Source organism: Palaemon carinicauda, chromosome 15 (genome assembly GCF_036898095.1).
Source record: "Palaemon carinicauda isolate YSFRI2023 chromosome 15, ASM3689809v2, whole genome shotgun sequence".
Lineage (NCBI taxonomy): Eukaryota > Metazoa > Arthropoda > Malacostraca > Decapoda > Palaemonidae > Palaemon > Palaemon carinicauda.
The window spans coordinates 13255766-13273265 of NC_090739.1; the positions used below are offsets into that span (position 1 = coordinate 13255766).

Consider the following 17500-nt stretch of genomic DNA (forward strand, 5'->3'; position numbering starts at 1 on the left):
AGCCTCGTTCCAAAACACACCTACCGCGCTCCTCTTGCTAGTGCTGAGAAAGCGACACGCCGCAGGTCTTAGAAGGTCGAGAATCCTATTAGCAAGGACGACTGATTACACCGTGTGGGATTTCTCTTTGATACCTTCTTGGCGGACGAATCCTACCTGTGTGATAGCCGTATGTAAAGCAAGGCTCTAAGACCCCGTAGAGTTTAGCGTATATGTTGACGTGCTGGTTCAGACCGTTTATGATGTGGGGGAAAAGCTTGTGAGTTGTCGCTTATGTTATCGGTTTCTCTCTCTCTCTCTCTCTCTCTCTCTCTCTCTCTCTCTCTCTCTACCTAATTATTTATGTGGACAGTATACCCCTTGAAGAGCAGTGTCTGCACAGCTGTTTTGAATGAGATGACATGTTTAGGTCGTGCATTCTGCCAACGATTTCTCCTGCCTGTCTTTGGGTAAGGAAATCATCTCCAAAGATAAATGCAGAGGCCTTTGAGAAGATGAATAGGAATAGCACTATGGTGGAGAGAGAGAGAGAGAGAGAGAGAGAGAGAGAGAGAGAGAGAGAAGCAGAAAATGTTGAGGACATGTCCCAGAATTTTTGTTTCTTATACAGAATCAAATAGTATTATTATTATTATTATTATTATTATTATTATTATTATTATTATTATTATTATTATTATTATTATTATTCACACTTACAACTATCTTCACGAATTAAATCAAAAATGAGCATCAGAAATTTATCATAGAATTTATTCCCTTATATTCACGACATAATGAATTAGGGTTTTACCCCTTCCTCCTCCACCCTTTCCTCTCCCCCACCTCTTCTTCCTCCCCACCTCTTTCTTTTGCCCCATCTCTTCCTCCTCCCCTACCTCTCCCTCCCCCTCATCCACCTCCCCACCTCTTCCTCCACCTATCCCACCTCTTCCTCCTCCATCTCTTTCTCCTCCCCCAACTCTTCTTCTTCTACCTCTTTCTCCTCCTCCACCTCTTCCTCCTCCACGTCTTCCTCCTCCATGTCTTCCTCCTCCTCCCTCTTCCTCTTCCTTTATCTCTTCCTCCTCTCTCAGCTCTTTCTCCTACTCCCTCTTCCTCTTCCTCCTCCTCCGTCTTGGTTCATCCCCCACCTTCTCTTCCTCCTCCTCCCCCAAAATCTTCCTCCTCCTCCCCCACATCTTCTTCCACCTCCACCTCATCCACTTCTTCCTCCTACTCCACATCCACCTCTTCCTCCTCCCCCACATCTTTTTCTTCCCCCATCTCTTCCTCCACCCACCCCATCTTCCTCCTCCCCTACCTCTTCTTCCACCTCCATCTTCCTCTTCCTCTTCCTCTTTCTCCTCCTCCACCTCTTCTTCCTCCTACATCACCTCTTCCTTCTCCATCCTATTTCTCATTCCACCCCTTCCCCCTCCTTCCCAATCCAACAGCCCACCTCTCATTCCCTCCCTCACCACCGTCATGCTCCAGAAGTGTTTTCACACACAATGAATGTCTTCGCTTTCTCTGATATTCCTTAATGCTTAAGAGAGCATCTCACTTAGATTTGCAAGCATCACACGAGAGCTCTTGCGATGCTTTTTTTAGAGCTTGCGACGCTCTTTCAAGAAATAGAGCTTGTTCTTGTCAAAACCGTGATATATTGCTTGCTGGGGTTCTTGGGGGAAGAAGGAAAGAGCGGAAATTGTGTAAATATTACCTTTTAGTCAATAGAGTTGTACGACAAAGATTTTATTGTTTTTTTTTTTTTTTTTTTTTTTTTTTTAATTATTTAGGGTATTTGGTTTCTGGATGAAGGTCAAATTGCATACATACTTCTATAATTTCTAATTTTGTCATCACACCACTACATTTCTTACTTTTTAGTTATTTACTGCTTCCTTGGGTTCGGGAAAATAGAACAAAATTTCTTTTATCACATGAAAATTAAGATGTATTTTTACTTTACCAAGCAGTAACAATATTTTCTTCAAAGAAACATTGTTTATAGGGGTCAGTTAAAAAATAAGTAAAATCTATTTATTTCCTGTTGGTCTGCCAAGTTTCAAATTGAAATATGAAAATATGAAATATCTTTTTAATGATTTGTGACAATTTTCATCCCAGCCATATTTTGCTCGCTGGGGTCGAAGGAAAAAAAATGGAAAATATTTATACTTCAATAGAGTTCAGTAAACGTAAGCCAAATGCGTTTTTTACTTCAGTAATTAGTGACCCTTTTCTCATCAAAGCAGTTTATTGGAATTCGGGTTTTGAGAAAAAGAGAACATATTTATAATAGTGTACGCGACCCGTCAAAAATGACGGATAAAGTTTTATATAGATATACACGCACACATCCCTCCTCCCAACTATGTATGACTACTCCCTCTTAGCGTGACCGGAACTAAATAAGTATACTATATTTTTAACACACACACACACACACACACACATATATATATATATATATATATGACCAGACGCTTGCTCTTCAATATATAAGGAAAATTACTTTTGGTCAATAGATTTTTCTAAACAAACTAAATATTTTATTATTTTAATCATTGACTCTTCACAACAAAATATTGCTGTTATATTCCCGTTCGCTCAATTGATTTTGTATAACCAAAAGGAAAATATTTTTCCAATTTCCGATTCTATTTCAACCTTTTTACCCCAGCCCCATTACAACCTTGCATGCTGTGTGCATCATCATTACTTCCGTCATTGTAATTAAACCCTTACTACCTTCATCGTTATTACCACCTCTCTCTCTCTCTCTCTCTCTCTCTCTCTCTCTCTCTCCGTCCCCCTTTCTTTCATCAAGGAAATGCGCTTTGACCTAGATGAGATTTTTCCATTCACAGAAATCTCATATTTAATGAAGTAAACCAAGCCACTGGTTATATACTCTCGCTCTCTCTCTCTCTCTCTCTCTCTCTCTCTCTCTCTCTCTCTCTCTCTCTCTGTCGAGAATTTTCAGTATAATCGGCTTATTCGTACGTGGATGATCTTGTGGAGGTTGTGTCAATGATATCAAAGGGAATCCAGATTCGCTTCCCTTTGATGTTTTGAGCTTCAAAATATTTTCAGGGTTTGACAGTTCTCTCATTCCCTGTTGTCCTCTTCCCTTTCGCTGAAGTGGATAGCTGTGAGGGATGAGAGAGAGAGAGAGAGAGAGAGAGAGAGAGAGAGAGAGAGAATGCGTGGTGGTGGTTGGAATGAATTTCCATTACCAGGCTAGTTCCCCCTACATTATCAATGTTGTCGTTTTCTATAGTATTTAGTATATCTGGTGGCCTTTGAAGAGATTAAATTTTTAGTTGCTTGTATTATCAATTTAACTTTTACGTTCTTGATTATATTTATTGTATATTTAAAACATTAAGGAAATTATTAATTCCTCTGCATCCAGAAGAGACCCTCAATATAACGTGAAGTACATCGAGTAGCGAATACAAAAGACTTTGTAATTGCTTCTGGGAAAAGGATTTTGAATATTACCCATCATTAAAGAAAAAGTTTTGTAGGAAATTAAATGCTATTAGTTTATGTATGAATATATGTATGAAGGAAGAGTTTTGTAGGAAATTAATTGCTTATAATTTATATATAAATATATGAATGAAGGAAGAGAAGACGATGGTTTAATGAGCTGATAAAATTTGGTGTTACAAACTGGCATAGAAAGACCATAAGCAGACGGGAATAGAAGTACGTCTGAGGCCTTTGTCCTGCAGTGGACTAGTTATAGCTGATGATGATGATATATATGTACTGGTATGAATGTTTTTAAGATGTAAATAACCATTTAACTTCATTACTATTTTATACAGTGAAGGAACGAACAGGAGTATTAGAAACATTATTATAGTTATTCTGACCTGTTTGAAATGATTTATTTATCAAAGAACAACGGAAGGATAAAAAAGGGTGTTTTTTCATATGTATATGTGTATTTGTCGATATATATATATATATATATATATATATATATATATAAATATTTTTCTCTCTCCAAGATTAGCTGTATCATCGTTAGCAAAGGATACACTGCGTTACGCAGTCGGCCTTTGAACAAAAAAATACTATTTGCATATTCTCTTCATCTTCCTTGTTTTTGGTTTTTTGCAATTCTCTTGAAAAAACATTCCATTCACCATAGTTCTCCTGTTAGATTGAAATTTCCTGTCTTTTCATTTTATGTTTTTTTTCCCCCAGCGTAACTGTTATTTTCACCGCCTCTCTCTCTCTCTCTCTCTCTCTCTCTCTCTCTCTCTCTCTCTGTTAAAATGTGCAAGATCTTACCGTGTTATTAATACGAGTATTATCAAATGAATTTATGCTTTGAAAAAGGGAATGTTTCTCTCTCTCTCTCTCTCTCTCTCTCTCTCTCTCTCTCTCTCTCTTAATTAATATGTGTAAGATCTTACCGTATTACTAATATGAATATTATCAAATGAATTTATGCTTTGGAAAAATGATTCTCTCTCTCTCTCTCTCTCTCTCTCTCTCTCTCTCTCTCTCTCTCTCTTAATTAATATGTGTAAGATCTTACCGTATTACTAATATGAATATTATCAAATGAATTTATGCTTTGGAAAAATTATTCTCTCTCTCTCTCTCTCTCTCTCTCTCTCTCTCTCTCTCTCTCTCTCACAAACTTATTGTTAATAAGAATATCAAATGAATTTAGGTTTTGAAAAAAGGGAAGACTCTCTCTCTCTCTCTCTCTCTCTCTCTCTCTCTCTCTCTCGTTTGAAATTATTTGTCCCTCTCTTCCTCCTTTACTGATCGTTTCATCAACCCTTACTTTCAATCTTTTGTTGGCGTTTGTTTTCAGAGTTTCCCCGTGTTGTTGATTTTCCCTGCCATTTTTAGTATTAATCTTCTCTTTCTCTTCTTTTTCCTCTTGTTTTACTTTCCCTATCAAGTTTCTTTGTGAGCTTATGTTTCCCTTTTGGGGATTTTTTTTTTTTCATTTTTTTATTTTTTTTTATTGATTTATTTTTTATTATTATTTTTTTTTTTTTTTGGTTTGGTTCGTTGTAAACATCTTTTCAACACAATTCTTTGGTCAAAGGTTTTCTTGTCAAATCAAGATTTGACCTTTGATACTCCTGGAAGAGAAAATAATAATTTCTACCCCTTCACACCACTTGTTAGAATTAAATCGTTTTTCGTTCTCATTAATTACTAATTAATGAGATTGACTTTTCGGGAAAACGCCCAGAGCTCAGATAGATACTGACCCATAGAATGTACAGTTGGCTTCATTAATTCCGGTACACAAACGTCTCCTTAGCTTTCCGTGAAGTGTGCCAGAATTAATGAAGCCAACTGTACATACCAAGTTTCATGCCGACCAGTTTACGAATAACGGAGTAAGCAAAATATGATAATGTAATCAACGAACACAAGAACATGAGTAGCTACCCGACAGGCCTTCAGTCTGTGACAGTTTCTGCTCTTCACACTCTTTGTAAGGATAACCAATATGAAAATTAACCCTTTCACCCCCAAGCTATGTGGAACTTTCAAGCACATTTTGCTATATATTTTTTTAAAATTGCTCTAACAGCCTTAATTTTTGTCATAGAGAGGTCAGGTTGGTCTCAGTCTTTTGGAAAATGCATGAAGTTTCTCATAAAGTTATCAAATATATGCAAAAATAAAAATGTAAATAACAGTTATTTGCAAGAACGTACCGGTACGTCCATTGGGGGTTTATACGAGATATGTAATGATTATGAAGAGAAATAAAAGTTAACAATATGAAATCCGATGTGTTCTACTTTTGATCGTAAAATTATCTCTCTCTCTCTCTCTCTCTCTCTCTCTCTCTCTCTCTGCAAGGTTGCCCTTTCCTCTTTTGTTATTTGTTTTCTCTTGCGCACTGTCACAGACACAGCGTCTATTTCCAGAGACGCGTGTGTTTCGAAAGTGTTTACCCAGTTAGGTGGACAAAGATAAATTTTTACCAAAGTTTTTACTTCCGAGAATGAAACTGTTGTACGACTTTTCCTCTGCGTTCAAGACCGGCCAGTAATATTTCACAACAAAAGCAATCAGCGTCCCGGTGTTTTTTTTTTTTTTTTTTTTTTTTTTTTTTTCGTGATTATGCTTCTTTGAAGACTCTAGAAGCTTAGATCCTTTAGGTTACGTCTATAATAAATGTTTCTGGTCATTTCAACCTGTTTCCTCTTCCGTAGAGACAGTTCCCTCGATGATCATATTATCAAAGCCACTGTCTCCTGTACAATAAAAAAGTAATAAATCATAAAATATATATAAAGGAAATGTAATCGAGTTTCATAAAAAAAACTTTCAAGGTCCTATTATGTTATTAATATGAATATCATCAAAAGAATTTTTGTTTGGAAAAAGGGAACTCTCTCTCTCTCTCTCTCTCTCTCTCTCTCTCTCTCTCTCATTTAAAATGTGCAAGCTCCTACCGTATTATTAGAATATCATCAAATGAACTTTTGCTTTTAAAAAAAGGAAGACTCTCTCTCTCTCTCTCTCTCTCTCTCTCTCTCTCGCCTCTCTCTCTCTCTCTCTCTCTCTCTCTCTCTCTCCCAGGTCAATCCACGGGTAATGGCGAGTGGAAGGTGTCCGGGCCGCTATTAAAACGGTCGTCAATAGACATTTTATGCTTCTTCTAACTCGGAGAGAACTTCTCAATCATCGTTCCCTTGATTTTTTAATACTTCCTTGATGCTCTTCATCAGCGTTCTTGAGATTTTTATAAGGCTCTCTCAATCAGTACTGGGTATTTCTTTTCCTTCTTTCTTTCTTCTGCTTCAAATGTCAATCTCCGTTGGTGTTTTTTATCTCGTTTTTTTTATTTTATGCTTCGAATTGATAGTTCGTTGTTGTTATTGTTTTTTTTTTTTTTTTTTTTTGCTGGATTGTTTTCCTGTCGACTAGGGATTTAGTATTGTGTCTATTAGTCACCAATCATATTCCCAGTGTTATTTTCTATTCACCAAATCACCTGCAGTTAATTTTCATGGCTGATATAGTCATGTCAATGCATACAGTATATATATATATATATATATATATACATACACGCGCATACATACATACATACTGATTTTACAGCTAAAAAATATAAATTCATAACTTTGAAAAATATAGAAAAGAAGATACAATATCGTAACTTTAAAAATAAAAATTGTACAACTATAAATAGGTATATATATCAATTTTGTAACTTTAAAAATATAATTTTATAACTTTAGAATAGATATATATATATATATATGTATAAATATATATATATATATATATATATATACAACTTTTAAACTCCAAGTAGCAAGTTTACCGAACAGCTCAGCACACATACATACATACATACATACATACATACATACATACTGATTTTATAGCTAAAAAAATATAATTTCATAACTAAAATATATAGAAAAGAAAATACAATATTGTAACTTTAAAAATATAATTTTATAACTTTTAAACTCGACGTAGCAAGTTTACCGAACAGCTCAGCACACGCATTCATCAGAGCAGCGCAGAATACGCCGACAGCAGAAAATTGTTTGCGTAAATGGCCGAGCGCCCCGTGCAAATGATATGTAAACAACCATACGAACGCTGTCACTAACTCTTTTGACAGAGGGACGGGGAGGGAGGGAGACAGGGGGTGTGGGAGACAGAGACAGAGAGAGAGACAGGGAGACACCGTACATGAATTATTCATAAAGTCGAGGAAGTTTTGACTAACACTTTAACGAAGCAAACTTTCCTAATTTCTCTGGGTTTGAGTAATCTCATTTACGCTCTCATTAACACCACGTTTTTCCCCTCACTAATTACCTCATTATTTCATACTCATCATCCGCAGTTTGTCAACTCTTTGCTGAATCATTTAACGTCTTATTCCAACTCGGCTTTGACATTTCGACTCGTTATTTTCGTTCAGTTTAATCTTCCGTCTTTCAAAATTCATGGTTTTTAGTCTAGACTTTTCTCACAAGTAATAACTTGTGAAACAATATCAGTGACTATTTACTTTTCAATATATTGCTTGGCTTATAGCATCTGGCTTTTCCAAATAGGGTTGTAGCTTGGCTGATGATAATAATAATAATGATAAAAATAATGATAATAATAATAATAATGATAATAATAATTAGTACTAATTACTTCTGTCCTTCGAAAATTAATCTATTATATACATTATACTCAAACATATTATTATTATTATTATTATTATTATTATTATTATTATTATTATTATTATTATTATTATTATTATTATTATTATTATTATTATTCACTCGTTAGAAAACTGCCATTTCCTTTTAATCTGTTGTTTTAGCTGCATCTAGTACTTTAGTTTAATTACTTTCATCTTTTAATTGTCATATGTTTTTAGTTTACCTTTGAAACATTGTGGAAAATTTTCAGCTGAAGAGGCACTTTGTAAATAGTGCGAAAGCTCTTGCAATTTTTAAATGTACAATGTATTTATTTGTATTTTTAAAACCCATTATTTTTATTATTTTTATTACTAGCTAAGTTGCAACCCTAGTTGGAAAAGTAGGAGGCTATAAGCCAAAGGCCTCCAGCGATAAAAATAGTCCGGTGAGGAAAGGAAACGGAAATAAATAAACAAGATAAGTTATGAAAAATATAAAAAAAATAATATCAGTAACATAATGATTGGTAACGTCTCTGCCAGCTGTTTGCCAGTCGGGGGTTCGAGTCCCGCTCTGACTCGTTAGTGCCATAAGTGTCTGCAACCTTACCATCCTTTTGAGCTAAGGTTAGGGGGTTGGGGGAACCTATAGGTCTATCTGCTGAGTCATCAGCAGCCACTGTCTGGCCCTCCCTGGTAATAGCTTTGGTGGAGATGAGGCTTGGGGCAGATTATATAATATATGGTCAATCTCCAGGGCATTGTCCTGCTTGCTAGGGCAATGTCACTGTCCCTTGCCTCTGCCATTCATGAGTGACCTCTAAACCTTTAAACGATCATTAAAAATCAACTCCTAATTTCTATCCTCTTCTTATTTCAGGGTTGGTAAGACGCTATGAAGTCAACGGTCTGGCGGGAGAATCTGTGCACCTACCCTGTGAGGTAGACAAGGCACTGTGCGGGGAGTTCCACAGTATCAAGTGGTACAAAGGAGTCGACAGAGTATTCATTTTCTCCCATGCCGCTAACGTGAGGAAAGCCATGGGACCACTTACCGATAGGTAAAGTAACCTTCTTTGTTTTAGGGGATGTCTAAACGAGAGAGAGAGAGAGAGAGAGAGAGAGAGAGAGAGAGAGAGAACATTGTTTTGTGTAATTAACATTGTAAAATGATACTGAGAGAATTAGTTTCATAAATACAGTAAATCTAGTAACACAAAGTGTGTGTTCATGAGAGAGAGAGAGAGAGAGAGAGAGAGAGAGAGAGAGAGAGAGGGGGGGGGGGAGCATTATTTCTGTAATTAAAACTGTAATAGGATGGTGAGAGAATGAATTTCTTAAATCTAGTAACTCGAGAGAGAGAGAGAGAGAGAGAGAGAGAGAGAGAGAGAGAGAGCATTGTTTCTTTTTTAGTAATTAACACTGTAAAAGTATAGTGAGAGAATAAATTTCTTAAACAGTAATACAAATTGAGAGAGAGAGAGAGAGAGAGAGAGAGAGAGAGAGAGAGAGATCATTGTTTCTGTAATTAACACTGTAAAAGGATAGTGAGAGAATAAATTTCTTAAACAGTAATACAAATTGAGAGAGAGAGAGAGAGAGAGAGAGAGAGAGAGAGAGATCATTGTTTCTGTAATTAACACTGTAAAAGGATAGTGAGAGAATAAATTTCTTAAACAGTAATACAAATAGAGAGAGAGAGAGAGAGAGAGAGAGAGAGAGAGAGATCATTGTTTCTGTAATTAACACTGTAAAAGGATGGTGAGAGAATAAATTTCTTAAACAGTAATACAAATAGAGAGAGAGAGAGAGAGAGAGAGAGAGAGAGAGAGAGATCATTGTTTCTGTAATTAACACTGTAAAAGGATAGTGAGAGAATAAATTTCTTCAACAGTAATACAAAGAGAGAGAGAGAGAGAGAGAGAGAGAGAGAGAGAGAGAGAGCATTGTTTCAGTAATGAACACTGTAAATGATAGTGAATGATTGAATTTCTTAAACAGTAACACAAAAAGAGAGAGAGAGAGAGAGAGAGAGAGAGAGAGAGAGAGAGATAGAGAGAGCATTGTTTCAGTAATGAACACTGTAAATGATAATGAATGATTGAATTTCTTAAACAGTAACACAAAAAAGAGAGAGAGAGAGAGAGAGAGAGAGAGAGAGAGAGAGAGGTATTGTTTCTGTAATTAACACTGTAAAATGATAGTAACGTAAAATGAGAGAGAGAGAGAGAGAGAGAGAGAGAGAGAGAGAGAGAGAATTCAAGTAATAAAGTGATTCCATAAACAACTAGGCAGTGTTGTACCATTAAAGTAATTACTCTATTTTTTTTTCCCATTGGCAGAACTGATTTCCATTACGTTATGAATGGGACAGACAGTAGCTTAGAGATCTTCCCTTTGAGGACGGAGGACGAAGGCCTCTACAAGTGCGAGATTACTTACTTGGCCGTGAGGGAAGAATGTTCCATTGTGCAGTTCATCAATCTCACGACGTATGGTAAGGAGTCCTACTTTATTTCCATCGTTTTACTTTTTTTAATTGTTATTTTTTTTTTCATGTATATTTTGTATTTCAAGAGTGTTTTTCAATATATTACCTTTTGTTTGGAGTATGTTCAAAATTCTCTCATTAATCTGCATTACAAAATAAATGTATTTTTCTTTTTATTTGTATTTTATGAAATCACGTATAATATTCATACAGATTTTTTATGCATTTTCCAGAATACAGTTAATCTGAGTAAAAGTACCTTGTATTATTTTCTACCATTTTGATGTATATGCCTATGTATATACCAGAATACAGTTAAACTGAATGAAATGCATTGCATTATTTTCTACAATTTATATATATATATATATATATATATATATATCGGATTTTGACATAGGAAAAATCTATTTTTGGGTAAGATAGCCATGTCGCCCTGATACTAAACTATTATTGAATTAAATAAAATATCTTTTATTTATTTCAATTTTATTTCACGCGATCAAGAAATGCATTATTAACACATTCTTATCTTCCACTACTCCAGCACTTCCCAATTACCTAAGTTTAGCCTTCGAAGATGGATCGCCCATAGATAATGGCACCTCTATAGGTCCCTTTGACGAAGCCACAACACTGACCGTTGTTTGCGAGTCCGGAGGAGGAAAGCCGGTGGCTCGCGTCACTTGGTGGAACGACACGCAACCTTTATCTGGTGAGTGACTGAGTCCCGTTTTCTATTGACTCTTTTCTGTCTAACTGCCAAAACTTTCAAAATTGTTTTAGAATTCAGGTAACTTTTTATGAAAACATAGAGGTGGTTGGTCGAGGAATACTTTTCAAACCATTATAGTCATTTTTTTTTTCTTTATAAAAATTTGTAAAATAATTACATTATTTTTTTATCAAAATTTGTAAAACCAATATATCATTATTATTTGATAAAAATTTGTAAAACCATTATATTTCTTTGATAAAAATCAGTAAAACCATTATTATTTTTTATAAAGATCAGTAAATCCATTATATTATATTTTTTATAAAAAAAAGTAAAACCATTATATTATTATTTGATGAAAATGTTTATGATTGGTAAAATGTTTTGCATAGAGTACTAGTTGTTTTAAAAACATCAGAAATAGATTGACAAATTAAGATACCTATAGTAATTACATTCTACAAATACCTACTCTTTACGTGGTTCCTAAAGTAAACATAAACGTTAATGACTAGAATTTTCATTTGGCAATAGAAAAATGACCATTAGGAAAAAGGCCATGTGTTATAAGTGGCAAAACTATATTTATTAAAATCCCCCCAAAAATTTCCTTTATATGAATAAAATTGTGGTCAAATCACACTTTACATGACTGATACTAATACTTGACTGTCCCAAAGCTATTTCGTACCTTGGTTAGTTAGCTAACTGTCCTCACTTCTTTCAGCCATATTTTCTATTATTATTATTATTATTATTATTACTATTATTATTATTATTATTATTATTATTATTATTATTATTATTATTATTATTATTATTATTTGCCAAGCTACAAGCCTAGTTGGAAAAGCAGGGTGCCATAACCCAATGGCTCCAACATGGAAAATAGCTCTGTGAGGGAAGGAAATATACTACCAAAGAAGTTTAAGAATGATAACATTAAAATAAATCTATCATATATAAACTATAAAAACTTCAAAACAATAATAGGAAGAGAATTAAGATAGAATAGTATGCTCGAGTGTACCCTCAAGCCAGAGAACTCTACCCCAAGACAGTGGAAGACCTTGGGATAGAGGCTAGGGCACTACCCAAGATTAGAGAACAATGTTTGATTTTGGAGTGTCCCTCTCCTAGAAGAACCGCTCGCCACAGCTAAAAAAAGTGTGATCAAAGGATCTAATTTCCTGCAACCTATAGTAGGTTAATCGGGACATAGATTGGACAAGAACGAATGCCATTTAATACCTTGCTCGGAGTCAGATGAGTAGGATTGGTGATGCTTTGGAAAAGCCTGTTGATTTACTGCCCTGGGTTTAATCGCTTACAGTATGCTCGCGTGTACCCTCAAGCAAGAGAACTCCACCCCAAGACAGTGGAAGACCTTGGTACATAGGCTGTGGCACTACTCAAGACTAGAGAACTCCACCTCAAGACAGTGGAAGACCTTGGTACATAGGCTATGGCACTACTCAAAACTAGAGAACAATGGCTCGATTTTGGAGCACCCATCTCCTAGAAGAGCCGTTTGCCACAGCTAAAAAAATCGTAATCAAGGAATCTAATTTCCTGCAAGCTATAGTAGGTTAATCGGGACATAGATTGGACAGGAACGAACGCCATTTAATACCTTCGGCAGAGACAGATGGGTAGGATTGGTGATGCTCTGGAAAAGCCTCTTGATTTACTGCCCTCGATTTAATCGCTTACAGTGCCGGACTAGAATGGAATCGGGCAATCAGAGGATTGATTAGCCCAAGGGAAATGAATCTCTTATCCATTTTCTTACAGTAAGGAGCCCTTTGTTACATTCTACAATTAGAATAAATTTATTTGTATGTGAATACATCATGGATCCAGGTTTATTTTTTTTTCAAAATTTATGCTTATATACGTACAATAAATGGGTTTTCTTAATTTTCCTATAAGGCATACATAATTGTATACATACACTAGAAGCATACATATATATACATACATGCATACAGTAGAAAGCATATATATAAACATACATGCATAAGAAACATACATGTATACATATGCACTTACATAGAAAGCATACGTGTATACATATGTATTTACATAGAAAGCATACATGTATACATATGTACTTACAAAGAAAGCATACATAGCCTACATGCATACAGTAGAAAGCATATTTATAAACATACATGCATTAAAAGCATACATATATACATATGTACTTACATAGAAAGCATACATATGTACATATGTACTTACATAGAAAGCATACATAGCCTACATATATACATACATGCACAGAAAACGCACATACATGCATACATTAGTTGATTTCCAGAATCTAAGCACATTCTTACCAAGCAAAGAAAATCATGGTGGTTGGCTCCCCGTAAGTGAAAAATAAGACGCTCTAGGATTATATATAGACCACCTATGACCCTCGATAGAATTACACAGCTTGTTAGGTAGGATGGCCACTAGATATAACCTCCCTCGAGACGTATGTAAAAGGAGAGAGGCGTCTTACCTTGGCCACCGAGATTAGCTCTTACTCGCGAACGGCCATATTAACTCCTCCTCCAGGGGGCTAACAGTCTTGGTGGTTCAGGCCAGTTTTACGATCGTGTGATCATGTTGAATTTAAATTTAGGGGACCCTAGAAACGTAAACTCTGCATATCAGATTGAAATAATATTATGGTGGTTTTTCAAATCTTTAATTAGATTAATTTAAAACCCAGGAAAATCTGTAGAACAGGGTAGAATTGTATGTAATTCTCATTTGTCTTCTTTATATATATATATATTTTTTATCAAAATATGAAAAGGAATAACTTTTATCTTATGTTACTTACAGAAAAAGGCAGATGATATTTCTGCCAGAATACCAAATTAGTCTCTCTCTCTCTCTCTCTCTCTCTCTCTCTCTCTCTCTCTCTCTCTCGTGTTATTCCCTGTGTATTTAATTTTTCTTAATGAAAATGTAAAATAATTATGCTAACAGGATTGGCTAAATTTCAGTCGTGAATAATACACTAGTGAAATTTATTTTTTAAATAAAATGAAGGAAAATATTAAAAGCACTGATGTATTACAAGTGAAAAGTAATTTGATATAATAATTTGATACAATTATATGAAAAATACAACTAACTTTGCGGACTAAAAATTAGCTATGACGAATGTTTCTTGAGAGATTTTTTATATTTTTAAAGGCACAAATGAAATATTCTTGGCCTTGTGTGGAAAAGAGTTAGACAAGGTATTCTTTATAGAAAGACTGCGAAGGGTATAAAAGTTACACGAATAGTGATTTTGGGATAAAAAAGATACCCTGACATATGATTGACGTGCTCCAGTCTATATGAATTTTGGTGTCGTTCTTGTCAGCAAACAATAAAAATGTATATATATATATATATATATATATATTTATATATTTATATATATTATATATATATTATATATATATATATATATATACATACACGCACATACATACATACATATATATATATATATATATACATATATACACGCACATACATATATATATGTATATATATATATATATATATATATATATATATATGTATATATATATAAATATATATATATATGTATATATATATATATATATATATATTGATATAGATAACAGTAGTGTTCATATGACGTCATCTGAAGATGAATAATGATCGCGTAGAAACGACTAAATTATTCTGAAACCCCTACCCCCCTTCAAAAAATACGACCTTAAGATTTTCTTTGGAATATTCTACTCGAATTTAGACATCCAACGTACATAACAAACTCATAATTCAAACTCAAAATTCTCTGAAAATTACAAAACCATAAAATGTTGGCATGGAAATCATTTTCAAATTTGCCAGCATATCAAAAAGTAAGCATAATGCAGGCCTACAAAACCATAAATCTTTGGTATGAAAATCATTTCCAAATTTAGCAGAATATTAAAAAATAAGGAAAATGGAGGCCTACAAAACCATAACATTTTGGTATGGAAATAATTTTCAAATTTAGCAGCATATTAAAAAGTAAGGATAATGAAGGCCTACAAAATCATAAAATTTAATATGAAAATCATTTTCAAATTTAGCAGCATATTAAAAAGTAAGGAAAACGAAGGCCTACAAAACCATAAAATTTTGGTATGGAAATCATTTCCAAATTTAGCAGCATATTAAAAAGTAAAAATAATGAAGGCCTGCAAAACCATAAAACTATGGTATGAAATTAATTTCCAAATTTAACAGCATATTAGAAAATAAGGGAAATAAAATAAGGAAAATAAAGGCCTACAAAACCATAAAATTTTGGTATGGAAATCATTTTCAAATTTAGCAGCATATTAAAAAGGAAGGAAAATGTAGGCCGTAGATTATATCAATGCTGTTGGATGCCCACGGGGACTCCGAGTTTCAGTTCGTTGTTTATCAAATATCCACTTTCATTTTGACCTAGAAATTATTTGACTAACTAGCATTGGCTTCCACGAAGTAATTTAATCCTCTGTAATTGAATTCAAAGCAACTCTTTGAACGTTCAGTTTGGAAACCTCACCAGTTTGATCAATGAATAAATAAAACTTCGCGTAGGAAGATTTTTGTTAACGTTTACTGGCTATAAATGAATAGGTTTAGGTCAAAGTTAAAGGCTTGGTCCTTCTTGACTATAGTTTCTTGTTTATTTAATGAGGTTACTAAGGATAAGCTTAAGTCTGGAGCATTTTTAATTAGATATATTGGTTATAAGTGTTGGAAGTGAGACTTTTTTTTATTAGATTTATTAGTTATAAATGTTGGAAGTGAGACTTTTTAAGGAGATTTATAGATTATAAGTTTTATGATTTAGGCTTTTTTGATTAGATTTATTGGTTATAGGTGTTGGGAGTTAGGCTTTTTAATTAGATTTATTGGTTATAAGTGTTGGGAGTTTGGTATTTTTAACTAGATTTATAGATTATAAGTGTTGGAAGTGAGACTTTTTTCAATTAGATTTATTGGTTATAAATGTTGGAAGTGAGACTTTTTTAATTAGATTTATAGATTATAAGTGTTAGGATATAGGCTTTTTTAATTAGATTTATTGGTTATAAGTGTTGGGAGTTAGGCTTTTTTAATTAGATTTATTGGTTGTAAGTGTTTGGAGTTAGGCCTTTTTAACTAGATTAATAGACTATAAGTGTTGGGGGTTAGGCTTTTTTAGTTAAATTTGTTGGTTATAAGTGTTGGAAGTTAGGCTTTTTTAATTGGATTTATCGGTTATAGGTGTTGGAATTTACGATTTTTTAATTAGATTTATTAATTATAAAGGGCAAAATTAAAGTCTAGTCTTTTTAATATACTGGTTATTAACCAAAGAAGTTAGAATTAAAAGGCAAAATTAAAGACTATGTTTTCTATAATATAATGGTTTTAAGCTAAAGAAGTTAGTATCAAATTAAAGTTGGAACATTTTCCAAGTAAATCTTACTCTAAATAAAAAAATACTATAAAGCTGCTAGCCATTTATAACATGAATTGGTTATAAGAGTATCTATTTCAGGTACTATATATATATATATATATATATAGACACACACACATAGATATATATATATATATATATATAGACACACACACATAGATATATATATATATATATATATAGACACACACACATAGATATATATATATATATATATATGTGTGTGTGTGTGTGTGTTGGTTATAAAAACTAATTGGCAAGGAGGAATTATAACAAAACGAAAGAACATTAAGCAAAATTGAAAGGTTATGTGTAGTAGATGTAGTCGAAACGAAACAAAAGGTCGATGCTACAGCAGCGCTATTTCTGGCCCATTTTGGTGTCTTGTGTTAAAGATTCAAACTATTAGTTAGTAAATACAATACTGTTCTTGAGTCTCTCCGTCTTGAAACTTAGTGTGAAATCTGTAATGCAGAAGGTATTCGACATAACCATTCGGAGATAGAAACACAATTCGTACAGAAATCTTTAATCTCAGATATTGTATCAAATTTGAATACTGTAATAAGATGAATAAATACTGTATTAAAACAGTATTATACAATTTAATACAGTAAGCAAAACAACATTTGCAATAACCTGATATTCATTTCATATAAAACT

General features: G+C 33.7%; 1 protein-coding gene across 1 annotated transcript in view; it reads left to right on the plus strand.

Moving 5' to 3' along the window:
- The first annotated feature begins 5412 nt into the window (after positions 1-5412).
- Positions 5413-17500, plus strand: part of nrm (neuromusculin) — a 97343-nt gene continuing 85255 nt past the window's right edge. The window contains 4 exon segments of the mRNA XM_068388791.1: positions 5413-5470; positions 9030-9216; positions 10498-10652; positions 11194-11361. Coding sequence (XP_068244892.1) covers positions 5413-5470; positions 9030-9216; positions 10498-10652; positions 11194-11361 — 568 coding nt within the window.